The following is a 23,634-nucleotide window of genomic DNA, read 5'->3' as shown; positions in this document are numbered from 1 at the left end:
GAATTGAGTTCTCAAGTGTACACACAACCTCCTTGACTCTCAGTTCCCAGCGCAGACTGTTGGCTACAAATCCTGACCCTGGGGATCTAGGGCACGGCCTGCCTACTCACCCTGACTGAAAAACACTGGTGGTAAGCCAGAAGTTAAGTGGCAATCCCCGATGTTTTAGGAAATCCATTTGATGAACCTTTCTTTGATCTTGCAAAGGAAAGGGAATAGACAGTCTCTGACAGCTTCCACAGCCTGGCAGAATAGAAAGCAGTTGCTTGAGGAAAGGAAGTCTCTGATTCTCAAAGCCACCAGCTGACTAACCTGGGTTTCCCAGGTAGATATATAAATCATGCTTAAAAGTATAACACTGTTTTTCCTCATTATTGCCTTTTCAAATCCTACTGGCCCTTCAAGGTTTAGCTCAAGTTTTGCTTTCTGCATTAAATTATGATGTTATATGTTGGAAACATTTTAGGCTATAAAAAAGTGGAAAGAATAATAGAGCAACCATTTGTGTACCATTAGATGGTTTTTATTTAATAAAAATATTACTCTCTGGGGCCAGGGTTGTAACTCAGCAGTAGAGTCCTTGCCTCACATGTGTGAGGCCCTGGGTTTGATCTTCAGCACCACATAAAAAACAAACAAACAAACAAAAAAGGTATTATGTCCATTAGAAGAAGAAGAAGAGGAGGAGGAGGAGGAGGAGGAGAAGGAGGTGGAGGAGGAGGAGGAGATAGTTGTTAAAAACAAAACAAAACAAAACAAAACTATTGCTTTCCGGAAGAGGATCACATTGAGACAGAAATCACCTTGCCCAAGTCCAGTAGAAACTGATGTTGCACGTGGTGAAGTGAATCTAGAACGGAGGGTCCCTTCCAACTTGTGAGTAAATTCTTCTAGCTCTTGCTTGGGTTCACCTTTACACTTTCACTGCCTTTACCCACAATAAGCTCCATACCTGAACCCAGATTTGAAACGGAGTTATACTTCTATCACACCTACCTGGCTTCGGACCAAAGGACTCATGTGAACCTCCAATATGTATCAACTCAAAGCTTGAAGGAAAACATGTAAAATTATTGAAGTTCTTGGTCAATTCTCTGTCTATATGTTAACAATGAATGTCTTTGCTCAGATTTCTAACATTTTCCTTGTTTGGAGTTAATTTGTGTCCCCTCAAAATATGTATGTTGAATTTCTAACTCCTCAATACCTGACGTTGGGACTTCATTTGCAAATAGTGTTTTCAGGCATAATTAATTTAAGTGGGGTATACTGGAATAGGTTAGGCTCCTAATCCAGTATGACTATGGTGGCCTTATTAAAAGGGAAAATATAAGTACAAGCACTCAGAAGACATTATGTAGACACACAGTGAGAAGATGGCCATGTGATGACAATGGCAGAGATTGGAGGGATGCATGTTCAAGTCACATACCAAAAACTGCTGGCCAATAATAGAAACTAGAAGACCCAAGGGAAGCTTCTCACCTACAGATTAAAGAGGAAACATACCTTGATTCAGACTTCTAGCCTCTAGAACTCTGAGACAATAAATTTCTGTTGTTTTAATTGAAATATAATAAAAACAAATATATTTTCTAAATGTTGCTTCCAGGTTGCTTTTCAAGTTATCACCAACACAGTTTCCTTTTCCCTTCCCTAGAAGCAAATTGTTGCCTCTTGGGCTGTTAGAAATGGTTTTACAATGATTCTGCCCAATTCTTTGCAAGGAGTCCAGTTTCAGCTCCCTAATGTGACCAAGCCCCAGGGTCCCTGCCCCTATGAAATCATTAAAAGATCCTCAGGAGGAAATGTAGTCTGGATATTTAGCTAAGCCTTCCATCTTGACCCAGAACCATTCTATTTTACCTTCCCAAACTGCTTGAGGTTCCTGTGGCATTGGGCATTTGGTCTAGTTTCCAGTCACTTGTTTTGTACTAACTTGATGCATAGAAGATATGTTATTTCCTAACAAGACTACAAATTCTCAAAGCAGTATCATTTTCCTTGAGAGAAGGCTCAGTTTAAGAATTCCTACTCTATAATAGGTTGCACTTGTAAGCCAGCCTCTTTATCAGAGAAGTGGGTCCTTAGAAGTGTGCCCCATTTTATAGAAGATGTGATATTGCAGCACCCAATAGCTATTGAGAATCTATTATGGTCAAATCAGTGAATTAAGCATTCTAATGACACATGAAATACATAAAGATTTGGTTTGCCTACCTGGAAAGTATCTATCTCAAATTACTAAAATGCATTCTTGAAAATACATAGTGAACCAGATCATGATTTAACTGTAGTAATAGTACTCAAGACTTAAATTAAGGCTATCTTAACTAATATCATAAGTTGATTTGTATTTTAGGAACTTTTTAACATTTTGACATTTTTCCAAATATTGAATATAAATCATTTACCTTGGACCAAAGCATCAGTACCCTGGACTTTACAAGAGTTTGCAAATCATTATTGCACTTCATTTATTTGCCTTGTACCGGCAGCAGATCACTATATAGAGAAACTGCCAACTCAGTCTTTATAGAACTTACACAGCATCTTTGTCTCTGTAACTGTGAACACAAATTAAATACATCCTTCAGCTTGGATGGCTGAAATATATTTGGCCGCAGATTCCATCTGGACTTGAACAAAAGCAAAATAAACCCACAGCATGTTGCCATGAAATTCTTTATGAATTGTCCATTTATTTGTGGTTTTTGAAAATAATTAGACAAATTGTGCTATCCCATAATTAAAATTCACATAAAATATCCATACAGCTATATTTCCATGAAAATTCAATAAAGTACCCAGAGTCTGAACTTAATAGTCACAGAAATTTTTGTGGTCAGTCATCAGTCAGGAACCAACTATCTTAAACCAGAAACTTACTAAAATTTGAAATTTTCTTTTTTGTTTGTTTTTCTTTTCTAGACACTGCAAATGGATGTAAACAAGCTGAACATAACCCTGCTTCGGATATTCCGCCAAGGAGTGGCTGCAGCTTTAGGACTCCTACCCCAGCAAGTGCACATCAACCGCCTCATTGTAAGATACCTACACCCATGTTCCCAGAATTCAAGCTGTTTCTTATGTCATCTAAGTACTCATGGTGTAGTTCTAATAGCTCATAAGCCAATTCCTGCATACTACCTATTTTTACAACAATGTTTCATTGACTGAGTGGAGCAAGTCACCTCCACTCATTCACCTTGGCTGCTTTCATACGTACAGCATTAGATAAGAATAATTGCAACTCAAGTGTTTGGCCCATGAAGCCTAAACTACCGTCTGGCCCTTTTCAGGAAAAGTTTGTCAACCCTGTCATAGTTCAAGACTGGATACCCTGGTAAATATGAACAAAGGGTTCCCGAAACTCACCTTACTAACTTGAAACTACTCCTCAAATATTCCCCTTTGGAGCTCTGTATCAGGTAAAGCACTATTTCCAGAGAGTATCAACGAAAACCCCTTCTAGCATACCAATAGAAAATGATGGATAAAGAATACACAAGGCAGAGGACTTCGAATAAAGAAGAACTAGTCCTTGCAGACAGCAACCCAAATAGAATGTAAACATTGATAGTTCAGAAAAGCCAAGAGAAAAATTGGATGGGCATCTGAAGTGGGGATCAGGTAATCCCAAGAAATGCTCTGCATATACCCCACGTTAGACCTAACTGTCAATCATCCATATCCATGCTTTTGTCTCCTTCCTTAGTGCTTGGGAAGCTGGATGTTAAATATCATCTAACTACATGTTCCCATCTACACTTGGAGGTGCATGTGAGCAAAGGGGAAAAAAAGGGGAGGAGGTCGAATTCAGATCAGATGATTTTTTTTCTTTGTAAAATCTAATCCCTAAGGTTCATATGAAAAGGGACTTTAGAATTTTGAATCGTTTTAAAATTGTTTTTAATTTCCACTGCATAGGAAGTCCAAGCAAAGACTATTATAAAGAATCTCCCTGCCTTTAATTGTCATGTTCCTGCTTGAGCTCAACCTTCCAGTGTCTCCACATCTGTGTTCCTAACTATGGATAGAAATTGCTTTTTGTTTTGATTTAGAGTTATGTTTCTTTTCATTTTTCAGCAAGTGGAGGATGAGTTGTTTCATTCCCCAGAAAATGCTTTCTTCTGTGAGCTAACCATTTTCTGAGACTAAATAAGGTTTTTTAAAAAGATAAAGTTTCATTTCAGTTTCACAGAAGAGGACAAACAGCATTTTCTAATATCCTTTAAGAATAAATTAGGTTATGATGTCCAGAGCATATCTTGCTCAAGTGAGAAGATTTAGGTATTACAGAAATCTTGGATCTAGATCTAGATTTTTTTATATACACACATAGACACACACATGCACACACATATGTAATTAAGACATACTTTTATGCGTAAAGACTAAATGAACATAATAGTTGTTTGCAGAGATGAAAGAGGATTTGCCACACCTGGAGAAGGATATATATATATCCTTGGAAACTGTTGGTAGCACTGTTAAAAGTAGTTATTATAGTGAGCAGATTTATAATACCTGAAGCAGCAGAGCAGGGTGATGAAGAACATGTGCTTTGGAGACAGACAAGAAGAACCACACTCCATTGCTAGCTAGCATGGCAGTCCCAGACGGGTGACCACGGACAAACTACTTATGTTTGTGAGATGGAGATAACCATAATGTCCATCTCCTGTGACTGTTTTAATGAAATAACACAGGAGCATGCCACACATAAAACAAATGTTCTATCCTTCTATTGCTATTAGGTTATAAGCTATTTAATAAATTATCATAAGCATATTTCATGTCAGTGTAAATATTGATTGTCATTGTCTGTTGTTCCTACTAACACAGAATCTTTTTTCTGGATTGCTAGTAGTACATCAATTCTTCATTTTATATATGGGTGAACTTCTGATAAATTGCATGCAAAGAAAATTTTCTAGCAAAAGAGAACTCTATGTGACAAGAGAACTCTATGTGACAAAAAGAAAAGACTAACAATAATTTCCTTTTATAATTGTATTCTTTAAGTTGTAAAAGAGAATGTTTTCATGTCAATGGTATTTTTTGTCTGGTGTTTGTTTTTTGTGTATGTAGCATATTGTTCATTTACGGTAAGAAATCTGTCTCCGTTTTTGGCTAGTGAGGTAATATTAATAGGAAAAGTATCATACCAATGCATATATGCATTTCTTTCAAAGGGTTGATTTTTAAAATGTGACATGTCTGAGGTGAACCGAGTCAAGGAAGGGACTTCATTTAGCAATATTATCCTTGGCTAGTGCAGCCTTTACCTTCACAAAGTCACAAGGAAAACACAGAGAATAGTGGTGGTGTCCACTAATGCTATTACATCTGCTTCTATTTAATTCACTTGATTTTAAAACACTTCTTTAAACATAACTATTCAGGGAGCATCTGAACAAAATATTCCAAAACTAAAAAATATGAAATGGAAAATAAACCAATATCTAATGAAATACAAAATTCCAAATTTTGGAGAGCCACTTAACTAGAAGGAGGCCATTTAAAGAATTTAGATGTCAGACTGATAATATTAACTCCATCAGAGAATAACAGACCAATGTGAACTCCAGGATGACTTTAAGGATTCCAGGGTTCTGATTTTCTGTAATGTTTCCAAAGGAAAATATTATACAACATTGCTTAAAATGTGTATAACACCTACAAATAATCTGCTTTTACTAGGAAAAGAAGAACAGTGTTGAACTATTTGTGTCTCCCATAAATCGAAAAGCAGGAATTTCTGACGCTCTGCCATCCGAGGAAGTGTTGCGTTCACTTAACATCAATGTTTTACATCAAAGCTTATCCCAATTTGGAATCACAGAAGTTTCCCCTGAGGTATGGCATTGCATGGAATATTTTATTTAAAAATTTTCACACTTAGCATGATATGGTAATCCAACCCCACGAGGCTTTGAGATGAAAGCTGTTTATGGTATGTTATTTGACTTGAAAAAAAAAACTCCCAAAGGGTCAGAATTCTCTGCTCTTCAAACTACTGATGTTTGTTCCTTAAAGAAATTCATTTTCATATCAAAGTTCCACTTTTTGACACTTTCTTCAGAAATTTTATGGCCTTGTAACTTATTTCAACTTAACCAGTAAGTTTAGTCTAGAAGGAAGACCAGTTACATTACTTGAAACTGATGTCAAAACAAACAAACCCCCCCCCAAAAAAAACAAACAGAAAAAAAACACTATTTGTCTTTCCTTCTCAACAGATACACCTGTCCACATGGCCTTCATTGGGGAAAAATGATTACTTTAGAATTAAGTTGGAATGTGTCTTTTACTTTGCTGAGAAAACCAGACATAAACACGGGCAATATTTGCTTTATTATATTTTCCAAACATAACACTTTTCAAAATTTCCCCTACCACCTCCTCCGTCTTGCTTCTGAGTATGTTTAGTCTCCACAAACTGGAATGATCGACATCCTAAACATAGGATGTTTATTGGATGTATATAGGATGTAATTTGATTCAGAAAATCATAAAACTTGACCTGGAGGGAACGTATGAACATTTTGCTGATACAGAAAGTAAGGTCCACAGAAATTAAGTGATTCCCCTGAGGTGACAGAACAAAGTAAAAAGCAACACATAAGATCTAGGTATCTTGATCTCTTCTATTCTATGCCGGCTACAGTTGCGCATACCTGTAATCCCAGTGATTTGGGAGGCTAAGGCAAGAAGATTGCAAGTTCAAAGCCATTCTCAGAAACTTAGTGAAGCCCTAAGCAACTTAGCAAGACCCTGTCTCAAAATAAGAAATAAAAAGAGCTATGGATGTAGCTCAGTGGTTAGGTGCCCCTGGTTTCAATCCCTAGTGCCAAAAACAGAAAAAAAGAAAAGAAAAAAAAGAAAAAAAAAGAGTCTACTCTTCTTCCCAGTAAATTATACTGCTTCTCATTCAGTAAATATTAACAACTATGATATAAAAACCTTTGGTACAAGAGAGTTTGAATCCCAAGGCTGACACTTAAGATGTGTGTGATCTTGGGCAGGTCATTTAACCTTTGCATAGTGTCACTCTGAGTCTCAGTTTCTAGAGAGCCAAAATAAGTATAGTTCTTATCTTATAAACTTGAAATACAGATTAAAATTTTTAGATATATGTCGAAATCCTCACATTGAATAGGCACTAAACAAAATAATTTGAATACAGGATGGATTGGCAGAGCAGGAACATGCAGCCCTCCTGTGGTATCCTTTGAGGAATGGTTCCAGGATCCCCAAGGATACCAAAATCTATTGGTGCTTAAATTTCTTAAATAAAATAGCATAGTATTTGCATGCGGCCTACACATATTCTCTGATATACTTTAAATCATTTCTAGATTACTTATAATACCTAGCAGTTTTAGTCAGGGGTTTTTTGCCACTGTGACTAAAGGATCCAACCAGAACAATTTTAGGGAAGGAAAACTTTACTTGAGGACCCGGGTTTCAGAGGTCTTAATCCAGAGAAGGCTGACTCCATTCCTCTGGGCTCAAGGTAAGGCAGTACATCATGGTGGAAGAGTGTGGCGGAGGGAAGCAGCTCACATCATAATCAGAAGAGAGAGAGTCTCCACTCTCCAGATAGAAAATATATACCCCAAAGCCATGCCCAATTCCCACCTCCTCCAGCCACACCCTACTACTTCAGTTACCACTCAGTTAATCCCTACCAGGGAGATGAATTCACTGATTGGGTTAACACTCTTATAACTCAATCATTTCTCCTCTGACCCTTCTTGCCTTGTCTCACATGTGAGCTTCTGGGAGACAACTCACATCTAAACAATAAGAGTAGCATAATAGAAATACTATATAAATAGTTGTCATACTATATTGTTTAGGGCATAATGACAATAAAAGTCTGTACATGTTAAGTAGAGGTGAAAAATTTTTTCTCTAAGATTTTTCCATACATGGTTGACCAGATTTGCAGATGAAGAAACTACAAATAGGAAGGCCACTGTATGTCATCATTGAATGGTGACTGTGACAACAACCCCCATTGATCTTCTTGCATTTAGTCTTGTCCCCCTTCCCTGTCCCTCTTCTCCAAAGACACATGTGGGGTCTTTATGTTTGTTTTGTTTTGTTTTTTTCTTGCCACTGAAGTTATCTTTGTCAATGTCAATGCAGCTTGCTGTCCTAATTTCATGATTCTTCTTTGGCTTCCAAAGTACCTCAGAATGAAGTCTGGATTTCTTAGTACAGTAGGTGGTCCTAGATGGGCAGGACTCCATCAATGTTGAGAACCCTTTCCTAGTTAAGTTTCAGCAGCTCTAAGCATACAAACATCACAAGCCCCCACATGTTCTCCTCCTTCAGTGCTGTTTGGTACATGACTTCTTCTATGGACTTTTCATTCTGCAAGATGGGTCTCTTGAGTAGCAGAGCCTTTCCTTGTGCCCTCACAGACCTGGGCATGCCTTCCTTGTCTTGTGTTCTCCTTGAACAGAAACCCCTTGGCCTTCAAGTCTGTCTCTCTGAGGTAGGTTCCCTGAGAGCACGTGACATTTCTTGTAGCTGTGTCTGAGAGCCAGCATTTAGTGCCTGGCGTTCAAAGGGCACACAGTGAAAACCTGAATCAACAAATAGCCACATGGCATGCTAGGTTGTATCCAAAGTCAGAAAAACAGATGAACAGACAAGCAAGCAAATAAATAAATAATATAATTACTTCTCTCAATGACTTTATGTTCTTGAAGAGCAAGTAAGGTACAGAGAACAGAATACAGCACTATGCCCATGCCATGGGAACTTTGAAGAGGACTCCACCTTGTGCTCCCCAGAAGCCAGAGAAGAGGATTAACAGGAGATTGATTAATCTCCTCCCAAGCCCTACGTACATCTGAATCTGAAGTGTAATCAACTTTGTGTAATCAACCAACCCCGTTCTCACAATTTAGGCCCTTCACAGCAGGACTAGCACACGATGCCTAGGATAATTCCTCTTTAAAATTTAAAAAATGCCATTGAGTGAATTAATTCTGTTTCATATAAACTTTTAGAGAATAATATAAATCCCCTCCCTGTTTCTTTATTCTAAGTTTAAATGCCATTCTGAAGGCTTTAGGAATAAAGCATTCTGTTAAGTCATCCACATTTGCTCACCAAGGGGAAATTACTATATAAAAACAACAAGTTGAAATTCAAATACTTAGGGTCCTCCAACACAGCCCAGCTCAGTGCAGATGAAGAACCTACCTTAACCAGCTCTCACAGAGCTGTTAGTCCACTAAAGGTCAGAAGGCCTATCCTGGACTTGAAGAATCAAAATGTGGTATTTTCTCATAAAATTATTAGAACCTAAAAATCCAGGAAATCTTTAATCTATAGGAGATCAGCCGGTATGCTATCAGAAGCATGTCATCACGGAGAGATGGGTCCTCTGAACCTTTTGTTCAGGCACTCCTAGAAGAAGCCCTTTGACCTGAAGCCCAGGACAAACCAGTCAGCCGTGAGCATGTGCCTAGGGAAGCTATTTACAGAGCTACAGAGAGAGCTTAGAGTGTTTGCAAACACATTTGTGGATAGTTGTTTAAAGCCGGCTATAGTATTCTCTGAGCTTCCCCACATCTTTATCCATCTTCTTATGGTTAATGTGTTATAACCGCTTATGTCTCAACCCATTTTTTCACATTTTAATCCCCCAAACACAGCTGGCTATGGTAACATGTTCATTAACAAAATAAAAAGAACCTTGGTCTTTTGACTTTTCACCCTTTACATTGATCACAGAATATCATGAATGATGTCACAAAGCATCTATTTCCAAAATTTACATTAATAACATTCATGAAAGATGTTTTTGTTGTTGCTTCTGTTTCTTTATATGCTTTATTTTTTTAAATTGGCAATGACACTTGGAAAACAAAATTACCAAATTGAGAATTACTTTTGTTTGTTCATCTTATTTTGTTTCCAGTCTAAATTTCTTAAAAAAGACATTATTTCTTCTACATATTTTTATGTGACACCTAGAGCATTGTAGACTCTTAAGTGTTATTTTATTGTAAGACGTTCATAAAGATAAAACTAGACCTTCACTTGACTAATAGGTCAAATTCTAGGGAAATCAAATTAAACTCATTATTTAATCTCTATTCACAAATGTTTTTAGAAAATGAATATCTATTAAAACAATAAGCTCTGCATTAATATTGAAAAAAAATTACTTAGGGATTTTGTTGTTATTCAACTGTAAATGATTCCAGTTTCACAGGTCTTATATTTCAAAGGAGGAAGTTAAGTTCTTTAAATAAAAGGCTAATATGCTGCCTGATACATTCATGGGACATTTACAAAGAGAAAAAAATACAACATGTAAATATGAACTATAATTCAAGAGTTGGGTGATTTTCCTTCTAACTTGGAGCATTAGCCAGCAGTTGAGTCTAAAGAATTATGAGCCTAGTCATACAGGAGATATTCAATCAATGTTGACATGTATTGATCATTCAGACCAAGTGTTCACCTTGTGCCTAATGCAGTGGAAGTTTGGCATGCACCCAATAAAGCCATATTTTTGTCAGATACATCTCATTCATCTGCCTGAGTCAGTCAAATTAACCAGATAATTTATAACATTTCCACTTCATTCTTATTCTGTGTGCTTCATCTCTCCCAAAGGGATATATCCTAAAGTCTATATCTCTGTATCATCTTTTCTAGCATCTGGGATCAGAATTGGAAAGGAAAGGAAATGGGGGGGGGGAAATGGAAAGAAAATAAAGAAGAGGGGGAGGGAGAACAGAACAAACTTTTAACACATATAACAAATTATTGAACAGATAGAGAAAAGCTATTGAAAACTGTCCAAATTTTAAATAATGAAACTCATCAGCTTTTTCACTGTAACCAAGTTAAAGGGCAAAACAATGTAGCTATGAAAAAAAAACATAAAGATGATAGAGGGCCATTAATTTGACCTGCTGTGGAGTATGTGAATTACTGAACCCTCAACCTCCTGATAAAATATAAAAGGCATCAAGTTAACCCGATGCAAAGGTTAGACTGGAGATTTCTGTGAGTTATAATCTTTTGATTTGTGGGATCTTAACTACAAACTTTTCCATTTATTACCCTGCCCTTATCAAGTTTTTCAGATCTCTGAACAAATATAGTAGTGCTCAGCAGGAGTAGCATGACTCAGAAGGAAATCTATTTACCAAGAAAGTGCAGTGACTAAGCTCTACTTCAAAACATGTGTCCTTCAAACGGGAGGTGGGGGATGGGAGGTTAGGGGATAATTCTTCCATCATCATTGCTTCAGTTAAAAAGGAAAACAAACAAACTTTGTGTGTTTGTGTGTGTGTACTGGGGATTGAACCCAGGGATACTGAATCACTGAGCCACATTCCCAGTTCTTTTTTGTATTTTCTTTAGAGACAGGGTCTCACTGAGTTATTTAGGACCTCCATAAATTGCTGAAGCTGGCTTTGAACTCACAATCCTCCTGCCCTAGCTTCCAGAACCACTGGGATTATAGGTGTGCTCCACCATACCCAGCATAAGATTTGTTTTAAGCAAAAAGGAACACGCTGATATTCCAAAAGTTGTAGAACTACAGCAGGAAAAAAGAAAAACAAACCAAGCCAGGTTAGGAACACAACATCTTTTTCCACCCACCTAAACACCCCTTTTTATCCAAATTTCATATGAGTTTAAGCTCAGATCCTTATACTTAAATTTGACAAATTTATGCTGCCTATTTGAAGGCTTAACTAGTTTGCTTTTATAACACACAATGGATGCTATTTAGTTGCTTGCAAAAAAAATTCATTTCCATGTTTATACTTGATTCCTACAGGAGTTTTCTTTTCTGTTATTTTTTAGCTATGTTTGTAGAGACACTGGAATAAAACAAAACAAAATAAAACAAAAGGTTCTTGCCGATGTCAAAGGTAAAAGAAAAGAAAATCATCACTTGAACCTAAGAATTTTTTTTTCCAGCAGGATGCTCATTTACTAATCATGCCATCAACCAAGTATTTTCAGATTCTCCATTAATTTACCATTTACTTACTTTAAAAATATGCATCAAAATTATTTTTTCTATCTATGCATCTTTCTAGAAAGTATAAAAGATTTTATAGTGAGCACATCACTATTTTACAAGCAAAAAAAAAATGGAAACTTGACTACTTCAAGCAATGATTATGTCTCCCTCCAAATAATTTTTGTAATAACAATTGAACTCAAAGATCTTTTCTATTCTGCCTTGCTCATCTCTCCACCAAGATTTGATTGAGTTTCAAGATAAAAAGTCTCATGAAGTCTTTCTCAGGGCAAATATTTTGTCGAGTTTACAAATACTTGATGTATTTTTCTAGGTTTAAAGAACAATTGGAAATGATTTCAAAGTTCAGGCACCTAGAAGACAAGTTTCACTCAAGACTTTCTGAGCCATTGCAGACAATATAGAAGGGTACATACTGACCCTGGCTAAAGGAATAAAAAAGCTGCTTTCAACAAGATTGAATTTTAGATGAATGGAATTATTTGAAATGACTTAGACTTTGTTTTTCCTCATCACGAACCAGTTGGTTTCAAAGTTGAAGTTTCTTTAACTATAAATCTGTAATGTCACTACATTATAAAACAATTTCGTTCAAGAGGATTTGATGTCAGTGTGCTATTTTCTTTAAAGAAAGGGAGACATCAACTAAGAGACAGTCACATTTTATGCATGTTTCTTCTCCACTCTTCCACCCCCAAAGGATTGAGTAAAAGCAATAAAAATAAACCTATTTATTTTACCTTTCATTACCCAATAACTCTGAACTTTGTCTTTCCTGTTACTTTAAATAAAATATAATGCCCTAACAATTTATATGGTTGGGATGGTGCTTCTTGAGATTTCGACAAAGTAAACACCACTTACGGGGAGGGGGGCGGGAGAAAACTGATGTGATAAAGGGTGGAGCAGTGATTCTGATAGTGTTGCTGTATTTATGAATGCATCATGCGCTTTTGTTTGCACCTGTTTAGCTTTTGTTTAAAAGTAAAAGCAGTGTTCCTGCACTGCGCGTAAGCCAGGGTAAACCAGGGAGTTGATGTGTGGGAGGGGACTTCAGAGTAAGGAACGCTTCAGAAACAAGTTTCCTCAGCACGGAACAGAACTCTCTTACCTGTGAACCAGGTAGCTCCAAGAGAGACAGTGAGGGACTTTTCCAAAGGCGAGGTCCTTCTATGCCTGGCTGGGCATGCCTGCTCCTGTTCCGGAGATTGGAAATTGCACGTCTTTTGATGTATCAGGATGGCTGACTGTTGTCTAGATCAGTTGGAGATGCAGCGCAGGCAGCGGGGGGTGTAGGTGTGTTCCACTACACTGAATGGAATAAAGCTAAAAATATTTTAGTGTTTAAATAAGAACGCCAGTTTCCTCAAGCTCTCATTTAACATCGGACTTTCTGTTTTGCTTTTAAAGAAAAATGTTTTACAAGGGCAGCATGAAGCGGACAGAATCTGGAGCAAAGAAGGATTTTATGCTGTTGTCATTTTTCTCAGCATCTTTATTATTATAGTAACGTGTTTGATGGTAAGTTGGCTTCTTCGTATACTTTTTCCTTTGCTGAGTCCACTACTTAATGTTATTGGATGCACTGCCATTCAAATGAAGGTTGAAAAGACTGGGCAAAGAAGCAAGACTGTAATCCTGTTATTTGGGAATATTCGGTGACACGCAGAGTGATTGCTAAAGGGAAGCCTGTGGAGGTGTGGATGCTGACCTGCTTAAGAACAGAGCTGTAATTGCACTGAAGTTTTTAGTAACTTGATCAACCCTGAGAATGAAGCTTTAGACTGTGATTTACTAAGGTCACTGAAACCCTCAAAGTCATTTAAGTCTCATGGGTATACTTTAGGCTTACTTTATTCCTCCTTTTATATCATCTTTATGGAACTCAGGAAAAAATTTAAAAGAAGAAATGTGTGTTTGGGGCAAGCTTAACTCCCCAAGGCAGAGTTATTTCCTTACTTTTAAAGGGTCTTGAAAGCATTCTATGAAATACCAGGCATGCAAAAGAGGTGATTATAGCCTCACAGGCTAGATCACCTCTACCAACTAATATTTTAAGTGAATACATAAGTATAAAAGTATGCACTGCAATAGTTCTGTAAGTTACAATGTGTTCACTTTAAAAGCATATTAATAATTTTTAAAACTAGAACTTCAAATAAACCTAATGCACTAAATTACACTGTGCTATTTGGTATTGAATGAGTTAATAGTTATATTTCAAGTTCAAAATTTTTTTTATTTCTTTGAAAATTTTGTGACATGACGTAATACTGGAAGTTTATAGATGGGTTTTAATATCTTTTTTCCTATGTGCTATTGTTTTTAATTTTGCATATTTTTCAAAAACACTTCTTTTATACTTTTAAAATGCCCCCAAAATAGACATTATTCTGCTTATTCTATCCACAATTAACAGCATTAGCAAGTGTTTTCTGGATTTTGCTCATTGGTGCTTCCCCTGCTGGGAAGGGGTTTATGGTAGAAAGATTGGGGTTTAGTCCAGAAAGAGAGAGGCTGAGTGGATCTAAATTTGAAGGATATTAAATAGGGTAAAGATGGGTCTGTTTCCTAGAACTCGAAATCCTGAAGTAAACCACAGGGCTTGGTGGCATATGGCTACAATCTCAGCTACTAGAGAAGCTGAGGCAGAAAGATCACAATTCCCAAGTTCAAAGCCAGCTTCAGTAGTTAAGCAAGACCTTGCCTCAAAATAGGAGAAGGGAGATGTGCCCCTAGATTTCATCCCCAGTTTAAAAAAAAAAAAAAGAAAAACATCCTAAAACTTCCACTCAAAGGTATTTTTTAGAGATCAGGAATTAAGAAAGATTCTAAAAGTTGCAACCCAATGAACAAAAGAATAAGCTAAGAATAACGTTAAAAATAGATCTTTATATCTTAAAGGTGGAGATTAAGAATAAAGAATTTTCATGAAAGAAAATGGAATGATTTCCAGAAATTGTAGCAGAGACCTCTAAGTATTTCTTACTGTTTAAAAAGGTTTGGTTATGGTTAACTGCATTTTAAAATATGGGATTCTTCTTTCCTTAACATAGGGAATATCAAATGTTGTTCTCTATCTTGTCACAATTTCGTTGTTTTTCTGCTTTACAGGTGAAAAAGGATAGGAGGGGCAGGGGGTGAAGCTAAATGGTAGAGCACTTGCCTAGTATGTGCAAGACCAAGAAAGTAAGAAGGAAGGGAAGAAAGGAGGAGGGAGGGAGGGAAGGAGTGGAGGAATGGAGAATAGAAAGGTGTAGAAAGTGACAAAAATGGAGATTGACTGGGGGAATAAATGGTTAAGATTCAGAAGAGTGAAGGAAATGATAGGAGAAAGTTGAGAAGCAGATTTATATGCAGCCTTTGGGTACTAAAGAGCAGAGAGAAGCATCCCTGAACGTGCTATTAATATAAGATACATTTCAGATCTAGCAGTCATAATTTGGGATTGCCCGTGTTCCCAGCATAACTAGTCATATCCCTGCATTGGTTTTATATGGCCAAAGGACCTACCATAGCCACACCTTCAACCATCTGAGAACAGGGGCAACTCTTTTCCAGATATTTTCAAGCCACCAATGTAAAAGTTAGAAATTTAGGTAAGTCTGCCTCAACGTTATTAGAACAAACCAAGAAAGGAAGTTTGGGTGATTGCTATCAATTAAATTAGTGGGTAATTCATTCCATCAATCCATTCTGCCAGAGGATCACCACAGACCTGTTATTGGCCCTATGGGGAAAGAAGAGAACAAGATGATAAGGACCCTATTCTCTGAAGCCTTTGTCTTTAGAAACACAGACAATAATTAAGTTAATTATTTTCAAATAATCAAATAGTGAACACACTGTGTGACATCAACACACTGTGTGACAACATTCTGGGAAAGGCTAAGATCAGTGGTTGCCAGAGGTTGGGAGGCCAGAGATGGTTAGACAGTAGGTTTTAGAACAGTGAAACTCTTCTGTATTGTATAATGGTGAATGCATTACGTTATGGATTCATCAAAACCTGTAGAAAGTTCGGCACAAACAGTGAGCCCTAATCTACACTGTGGACTTTAGTTAATAATGTCAATAGGGTTCATCACCTGGGATGAATGCCCCACACAAATGCAATATGTCCGTAACAGAAGAAACTGTATAGAGAGGACGGGGGGGGGGGGGGGGCGTATATGGTATGATGTACTTTGCCCTCAATTTTTCTATAAGGACAAAAAGTGATCTAAAACATAAAGTCTGTTCATTCGTTTTTTTAGAGATCAAGTTGTCATAACTTCTACAGAGAAGATAACATAATAGTGAATGACAGAGCAGACCAACCTGAGACCTTTAAGACAGGAAAATGTGAGGAAAGGACTTTCTAGGTACAGGGGATGGGATGGTGCTGAGGCAAAATAGACTTAGCCTGTCAGGCCTCAAGGAAGAATGGAAATGCTGTTTCCAGCAGACCCTTAAGTGAGTGACTGAAGGATCACAGCATCTGCCAATAGGGTGTGGTTGAAGCAGAGGGTGGAATGAAGTGCAGAAGCTGGAGTGTCCTTCTGGAGGTCACTGCAATAGCCAGAAGAAAGAGGTGAGGGTGGCCCAGAGTAGGGGGCAGTGATGGAGATGGAGAGAAATGGAAGGCTGAGACCTAGATGAAGGTAGAACTGACAGGACTACAGAGCCCTGATTCTCAGGGAGAGGTAAACCCTAAGTCTGACTCCTAGGTTTGGAGGCTTGACTTCCTGGATGGTGGTGCTCCTGTATGCAGGAGAGGAACACGTTGAGGAGTGGGGAGTAAAAAGAGGGAAACATCTTTTATGAGTATACAGACAGTTCTCGAACAACAACAACAAAAAAAACAAAAACAGAATGATTGACTTAAAATATTTTTCTTCAATTTTAATATGAAAGAGTCCATCGAAAAAGTAAATAGAAGAACCAGCGGTACACAGAATGGAACTGATACTCAGAGAAGAATAGATACTGATAGGCAGGTTGAAGATAAAGCTACATTCAGATGATGCAGTTTTCCACAGGTGACTTGACAGTTCACATTTAGGGACAGGTGGAATGTGCTTCTCTGAAATAAGCTAATCTTTATAAGTATACAAATGCTAAAGTCAGTTTTATACTTGGATCTGTAAGAGTATTTATACTTTGTGTATGTGTGCGTGTATGTGTGTGTGTGTGTTTGTGTATTTTCTTTTTTTTTTTCTGACAATAAGGATTGAAACTAGGGCCTCACACATGGTAGACAAGTGCTCTACCACTGAGCCATATCCTCAGCCCCACTTAGTATGATTTTTATACTGAAGTACAGTGTGTTATACTTCTGTGATCCTCAAACATATATATATATATTCCAATTCTGTTTTCCATACATTTGTTGATTCCATGACCAAGAAAAAATAGAACTCAAAATTTTCCTTCTGGCATTAATTACATTCATGAAAGATCAAATGCTGCTATTTGCATCCAGTCTTCCTACATACCATAGAAATGAAATGCATGTGGCTTTATTATGAAATTATATAGGTAAATTGCTATAATGAAGGGTTGCATGTGCTATATAACAATAACATAAGACTTGACAAAATTTTCGAAATGTGCATATTGTTTACTTTCCTTAAAATCCAAAAAAATAAAAATAAAAAAGAACGTATGTTGCCAGGCATAAAATTAGACAGGCATGACATTTTCAAATGTGTGACTTATTTAGCACCTCTCAAATGTGAATGCAGAGTGGGTGGAGCGACAAATAGACAAATACAATTTTCCAAGAAAAAATGTGTGGGCAAGTTCCAATCCATTCAGTCTGCTTTAGATGGAGGAAATTTATTACTGAGAAGAATTAGTTCTTCAACTTGAACAAATAATAGAAAGAACACCATTTATCATCTAAATTAGACCTTCAAATGCACTTGGGAGTTTATTAAAAAGTTCAAAAGTATGAAATAAATATTCAATAGGTAGAGGTGTACAGACCAGATTGCATCTGGAAAGCACTTTTAAAAATCATATATAAGACAGCTGTTTGGATCAGAAAAAGCACTGGCATGTTAGAAGAGCCTTCCATATGTGATATAAAGGGTTTCTCTAGTCATGATCTGGTAGCTGAGGTGTGAAATCCTACATCAGACCACCAGGTGTAGCCTGAGCATTACACAAAAAATCTGGTGTCAAAGGTGGACATAAAGAATCACACTTGTCTAATCTGTTGTGTGTAAGCCCCAAGGATTAAGGGAGATGGAACTAGATCTTAGTTGGAATGATTTCTTTTGGACCCATTTCCAAAGTAGGGATATAATTTTCAATTTTTTTTTCTTTATTAAGAAGGCAACCGGGCTGGGGATGTGGCTCAAGCGGTAGCGCGCTTGCCTGGCATGCGTGCGGCCCGGGTTCGATCCTCAGCACCACATACAAACAAAGATGTTGTGTCCGCCGAGAACTAAAAAATAAATATTAAAAAAAAAAGAAGACAACAACCCTTTCACTCATGGTGGCACTAGTATTAGCAACAATGATAACAACTAGTTTCTTCTATGTATTGCTTGTTTACTGATCCTAAATTTGTTGCATGGTACTAAACACTTAATGTAATTTAGCTTCCTAGTATTACTGATGAGAAAACCAAGATTCAGAAAAGATAAGTGACTTGACCAAACAAACAAAAATAGTGGTGTATATGTGAGTGGCAGGGTAGAGGGTGAGATTGGAACTCACACCCAAGTCTATCTGGATTGAAAGTCCTAGCTCTTTACCACGGTGTCATGTGATCCCATAAAGGAATCAAATTGTGGTTTCTATTTTAGTCCTACACTCTGTGAATATCTATTTCTAACTACAAATGTACCCAGGAACAGATGAGAATGCTTGCACTTATCAGAGCCACTCCACCCAGGTAGAACAGATAACTGTGTGCCACACCACATCTGTGCACAGCCACACCTCTGTGTGTGTACTTAGTACCTTGTACTTGACGTAATTTTCACACATCTGTCTCCAGGATGCCTGTGGGTTCCTAGATGACAGAGTCCTGTGCTACCTTGGTATCCACAATGTCTGTCTCAGAAATGTATTGATTCATATAGTAATTGATTCGTGTTTATTAAATTAAGAGAAAAGAATGAATACTTTCTCAAAACCAGCTGTAAAATACAGTAAAGAACAAATGCTACACAATATTGTTCAGTGACATCATTTAAAAATTAGAACATGTTTTAATCCAAACAGAATGTTTTGTGTTACTTATTTCTGGGATTTTTTTTAATGAAAATTATAAACTACAAAAGAGCTTCAAAGGATTCTTTCAGCTTCCTCCCATTTCTGTGTTCTTTAGGTTCTCATTGCTGCCATTATTTTTTCCTTTGCTATAGTTTATACAGCTCCTCTCTCATTCAATAATTCTCTCTCTCTCTCTCTCTCTCTCTCTCTCTCTCTCTCTCTCTGCCAATAATTGAAACCAGGTGTGCTCTATATTTTATTTTGAGACAAAGTCTCATTAAGTTGCTTAGGGCCTTGCTAAATTGCTCAGGCTGGCTTTGAACTAGCAATCCTCCTGCCTCAGCCTCCTGAACTGCTGGGATTATAGATGTGCACCAATTCTTTCCTTTTTCAATAGATCAAATGACTTTACTGCACCCTGATTCAAACACAAGCTCTAAAAGATGAAAGAAAAACCGTAACTTGCCATTGCTCTGATAAGCTTTCAGATTGAGTTTTAAAACAAAATGTTAAATTCGCATAGGAAAATTATGTATATGGTATATTCCAGACCTCAATCTCTGCAGAGAAAAATTGCTGACTCACTTTTCCAGAGGCTTTGGGAAAGTGGTTGGAAGAAGGTTGTGGGGATTGGGAAGGAACAGTAGACTAAAATGCTCACATACCTGGAAATCAGAAAATCTGGATTCTAGACTTTATTTCCAATCTTCCATGAATCATTCAACCAGTCTGGACTTAAATGTGTAATGGAGGTTATACCAGATGATTTTTAAGTTCCTTTACACCAGGGTCTCTCAACAGCATCACTACTGACATTTTGGGCTGAGTATTCTGTTGGTGGATGCATGGGTGGGAGTTTTTCCTATGCATTGTAGGGTATTTAGCTGCATCAACAGCCTATAATCATGGGATGCTAGTAACACCCTTCGGGTTCTGCCTCCCACCACAAATATGACCAACAAAAATGTCTCCAGACCTTGTCAAATGTCCCCTACAGGCCCAAATCCCTGACAGTTGTGAATCCTTGCCTTAGTGCTCAGTTCTAAGACAAAACTGCCCCATTGCCAAGTGCTAGCCTCTTCCACTTTTTTCCAGACAGTCCAATTTTTCAAGTATTGTAACAGTGCTTTTTTCAATGAAAGATGTAAAAATCAGTTTGTATGCATACTGTAGAGACAGGCTGAAGGTTGATCTCTGACCCGAGATGAAATAGATTACTATTGTAAATATGTGACAAAGGTCCTGCATCAAACACATAAGCTCATAAGTAGCAAAGATGGACTTTAGACCTTGTTTTACACTAACAAGATCGTAAAAGTGACCAAACAACTGAGGAACAACTAGTTTTCTCATTGTCATCATTGAAATAGGTTTCTCCAAAATCCAAGTATAAACAAACAAAGCAAATGTCCTGATAAACACATTTCATTTATACATAGGGTCTTAGAATATACAATATGTGTATCATCTTCTACTAAATGCGTTTTTGTAAAGGTACAAATACATTTGTTTTTGTTTTTCATTTAGGATGATAAATCACTTGCAACTGAAAAAGCTCAATCCCACTTTAAGTTCTTTGCTTCATCTCAGTAGTTATGTATTTAGCTTAACACAATAAAATCACCACATATGCACCACCTGATTGGTGGTGTTCTAGCCTGGGTTTTGTTTCTGTAGACTGGTGGCCAAGTACACTGTGAGGTGGTTCATGGACACGGAAAAGAAGCACCAAATTAGAAAACTTAGGCACTATCTGCAGTATTTTCGATTTTATAGCATAAAGAAAATAGTCTACTTATTTGAAAGTAATTATAACAAAGGGAAGAAGGCCTATCAATATTAGATATCTTTCTTTTTCTTACACAGTAATATTTGCCATGAGGAATTGCTGAAACAATTGCTTTCAAAATCTAAGATTTAGCTTGGCCCTACCAGAATCAATGAATAGCACTACATAAAAGTTTCCAAGTTATGAGAAAGTGAACACACAAAAAAAATCAGTGAGGATTCTCATTAATTTCCTAGTAGTTCAATTATAATCTGTATTGCTGATTATACCTCACATTTGCATAGTTTTTTTATTTATTTCTTAAGAAAAAAACTTCTTTTTGTCAAAAAAAAAAAGCATATTCTTAGAAAGAATTGATGGTTTTGAAATCCAGGGGTGATGATCAGACCTGCGGCACATGTAATTTCAAAGTCAACCTTTAAGGAAGGTGTGTGGGGAAGAAAAGCCAAAGAGCTGATGTAAGGGCTGGAACATGCAGAGGGCTGCAGGTCAGAGCCATGTCAGGGTGTCAGGGTCAGCAGGTCCACAGCCAGAGGTTGCCTTAGAACAAGCCTATTGCTTGGTTAGACCTCAGTTTCCTTCAGGTGTAATGAGTTGGAAGATCTAATGACCATTGTAACCTGGAATCCCTCTGCATCTCTAATTAAAAAGTCACTCAGCATACATTCACTCATTTTGCTTTTTAATTTTTTTATAAATACCTCTTTTTCCTCCCCAAATTTCTTTCTTGTTACTACAATTTGGGATACTGTACCTGAGACATAACTAGGTTTTCACTTTGTGTTTAAATAATTCCAAAATTCTGTTTTATATTGCAGTTTCTAGTTCTTTAGTTTTTAAATTTGAGTCATCTTTTTCATAGGTGACAATACTTTTTTTTCCCGGTACTTGGAATTTAACCCAGGGTCATTCTACCTCCATGCTGCATCTCCAGCTCTTTTTATTTTATTTTATTTTTTATCTTGAAATGGGATCTCAATAAATTTCTCAGGCTGGCCAGCCCCTCAGCCTCCCAAATCACTGGTACTGCAGGAGTGCATCATCATGCTTGGCACTGAAAGAATATCTTTGAGTACATGTTTTTTCAGAAAGAAACAAGGATAGTATATTTTTTTGAGATTTTGCATTTTGAAGAATTCCTTCTGTTGACTTCATGTACATAAATCCCAACTGGTCTTGATGTAACATTCATGCATCCTTTGTAATATACATTGTTTTTCCTCAAATTATGAAAATTCCTCCATTTTCATCTCACACTCACTGTTCTTTCAAATGACATACATGATTTGGAAGAATCTTTTGACCTAGAAATTTTTTGCATTTCATATGCCTAAGTTCCATAGGCACAGAAGGCAATCGATTTTGTTCATAGTGGAATGCCCTATACCTTCACAATCCATGACACAAAGTGGGTGCTGAAAAACAGTTTTGAGCTGGGCATGGTGGCACATGCCAGTAATCCCAGGGTCTCTGAAGGCTGAGATAGGAGGACTGCAAGTTCAAAGCCAGGCTCAGCAAAAGTGAGTTGCTAAACAATTCAGTGAGACTCTGTCTCTAAATAAAATATAGAATAGATGTAGAGAATAGATGTGGATATGGCTCAGTAGTCAAGTGTCCCTGAGTTCAAACCCCAGCACTCCCCCACCAAAAAAAAAAACAAAACCCAGTTTTGAATGACTTTCTTCTTCTTTATTTATTCTAGCTTATCATTTACAGTGATTCTTCTGATTACCATGTCCAATCTTTTTTCTTGTTTTTATCTTTCTCTCTTTGTTCTTTTTTCTCTGCATCAACAGACAGTCTCCCAAAGTTGCCATATATATCACCAATGATGCTTTCTACGCTGTCAATTCTGTTCTTTATTGTTTGCAAAGAAAACTTCTACCTTTGGATTTTTTTATTAATCTCAGTCTGATATCTTTTCATTGCATTTTATTTTATTCTGATATTTGTTGATGATCTTATTTTGTTAAACAGAATCTATTTTTCCAACTTTGTATTGAGAATACTGGGAAAATATTTTCTAAAATTGTCCTGAAATAAATTCTCAAAGGTATTTATTACTCCTCAATTTCATATTAATTCTTCCTTAATTTCCTTCATTCCGTAAGAAGGAAAAAAATAAATATGTAGACTTTGAATTCCTCTAGCAAAAGATGACTAGAATTAGAAGTCACTTTGCAAAGAAAAGGGAAGTCAGAACTCACCTCATGACTGGGTAAACATGACTGAGCAGTGCCAGGAGAGCCCTCTCCTAAAATAATGCTCGTTCAGCTACAGATTCTAGAAATTAAACAGGGGAGTTTGACCAGCTTAAGACATTTTAAGAAGTGGATGTCATCCCTGCTGTGCACCTTCAGAAAAGTGCACAGAGTGAGTTATCCCCTCTTCATGTAAACTCGCTCATCAAATCACTTCCTGAGATAACACTTAAAGAACAGGAGGTCACTAGTTCCCGCAGGAGTTGGAAAGGAGCACTCAGCATAGAAAGCAGAAAAGCCTTATAAAAAGGGAAGTCGGGGGAAAATGATAGACAAACTTTGCTCCCCTCACAGTTTGGCCTCTGGAGTGTCCCAGGACTCAGTCCCACTTA

At 37.2% G+C, this 23,634-nt stretch overlaps 1 protein-coding gene across 1 annotated transcript in view; it reads left to right on the top strand.

Annotated features, from left to right (window-relative positions):
- Positions 1-23,634, top strand: part of PTPRR (protein tyrosine phosphatase receptor type R) — a 252,601-nt gene that overhangs the window by 134,995 nt on the left and 93,972 nt on the right. Inside the window, exons 3-5 of the mRNA XM_081311808.1 lie at positions 2,932-3,045; positions 5,707-5,862; positions 13,454-13,564. Of these exons, the coding sequence (XP_081167934.1) occupies positions 2,932-3,045; positions 5,707-5,862; positions 13,454-13,564 (381 nt within the window). The remainder of the gene's footprint in view (positions 1-2,931; positions 3,046-5,706; positions 5,863-13,453; positions 13,565-23,634) is intronic.

Source organism: Spermophilus citellus, assembly GCF_964194105.1.
Source record: "Spermophilus citellus genome assembly, chromosome: 10".
NCBI lineage: Eukaryota > Metazoa > Chordata > Mammalia > Rodentia > Sciuridae > Spermophilus > Spermophilus citellus.
Note: the sequence above shows the minus strand (reverse complement) of the source record. Positions and strands in the feature narration are given on the sequence as shown.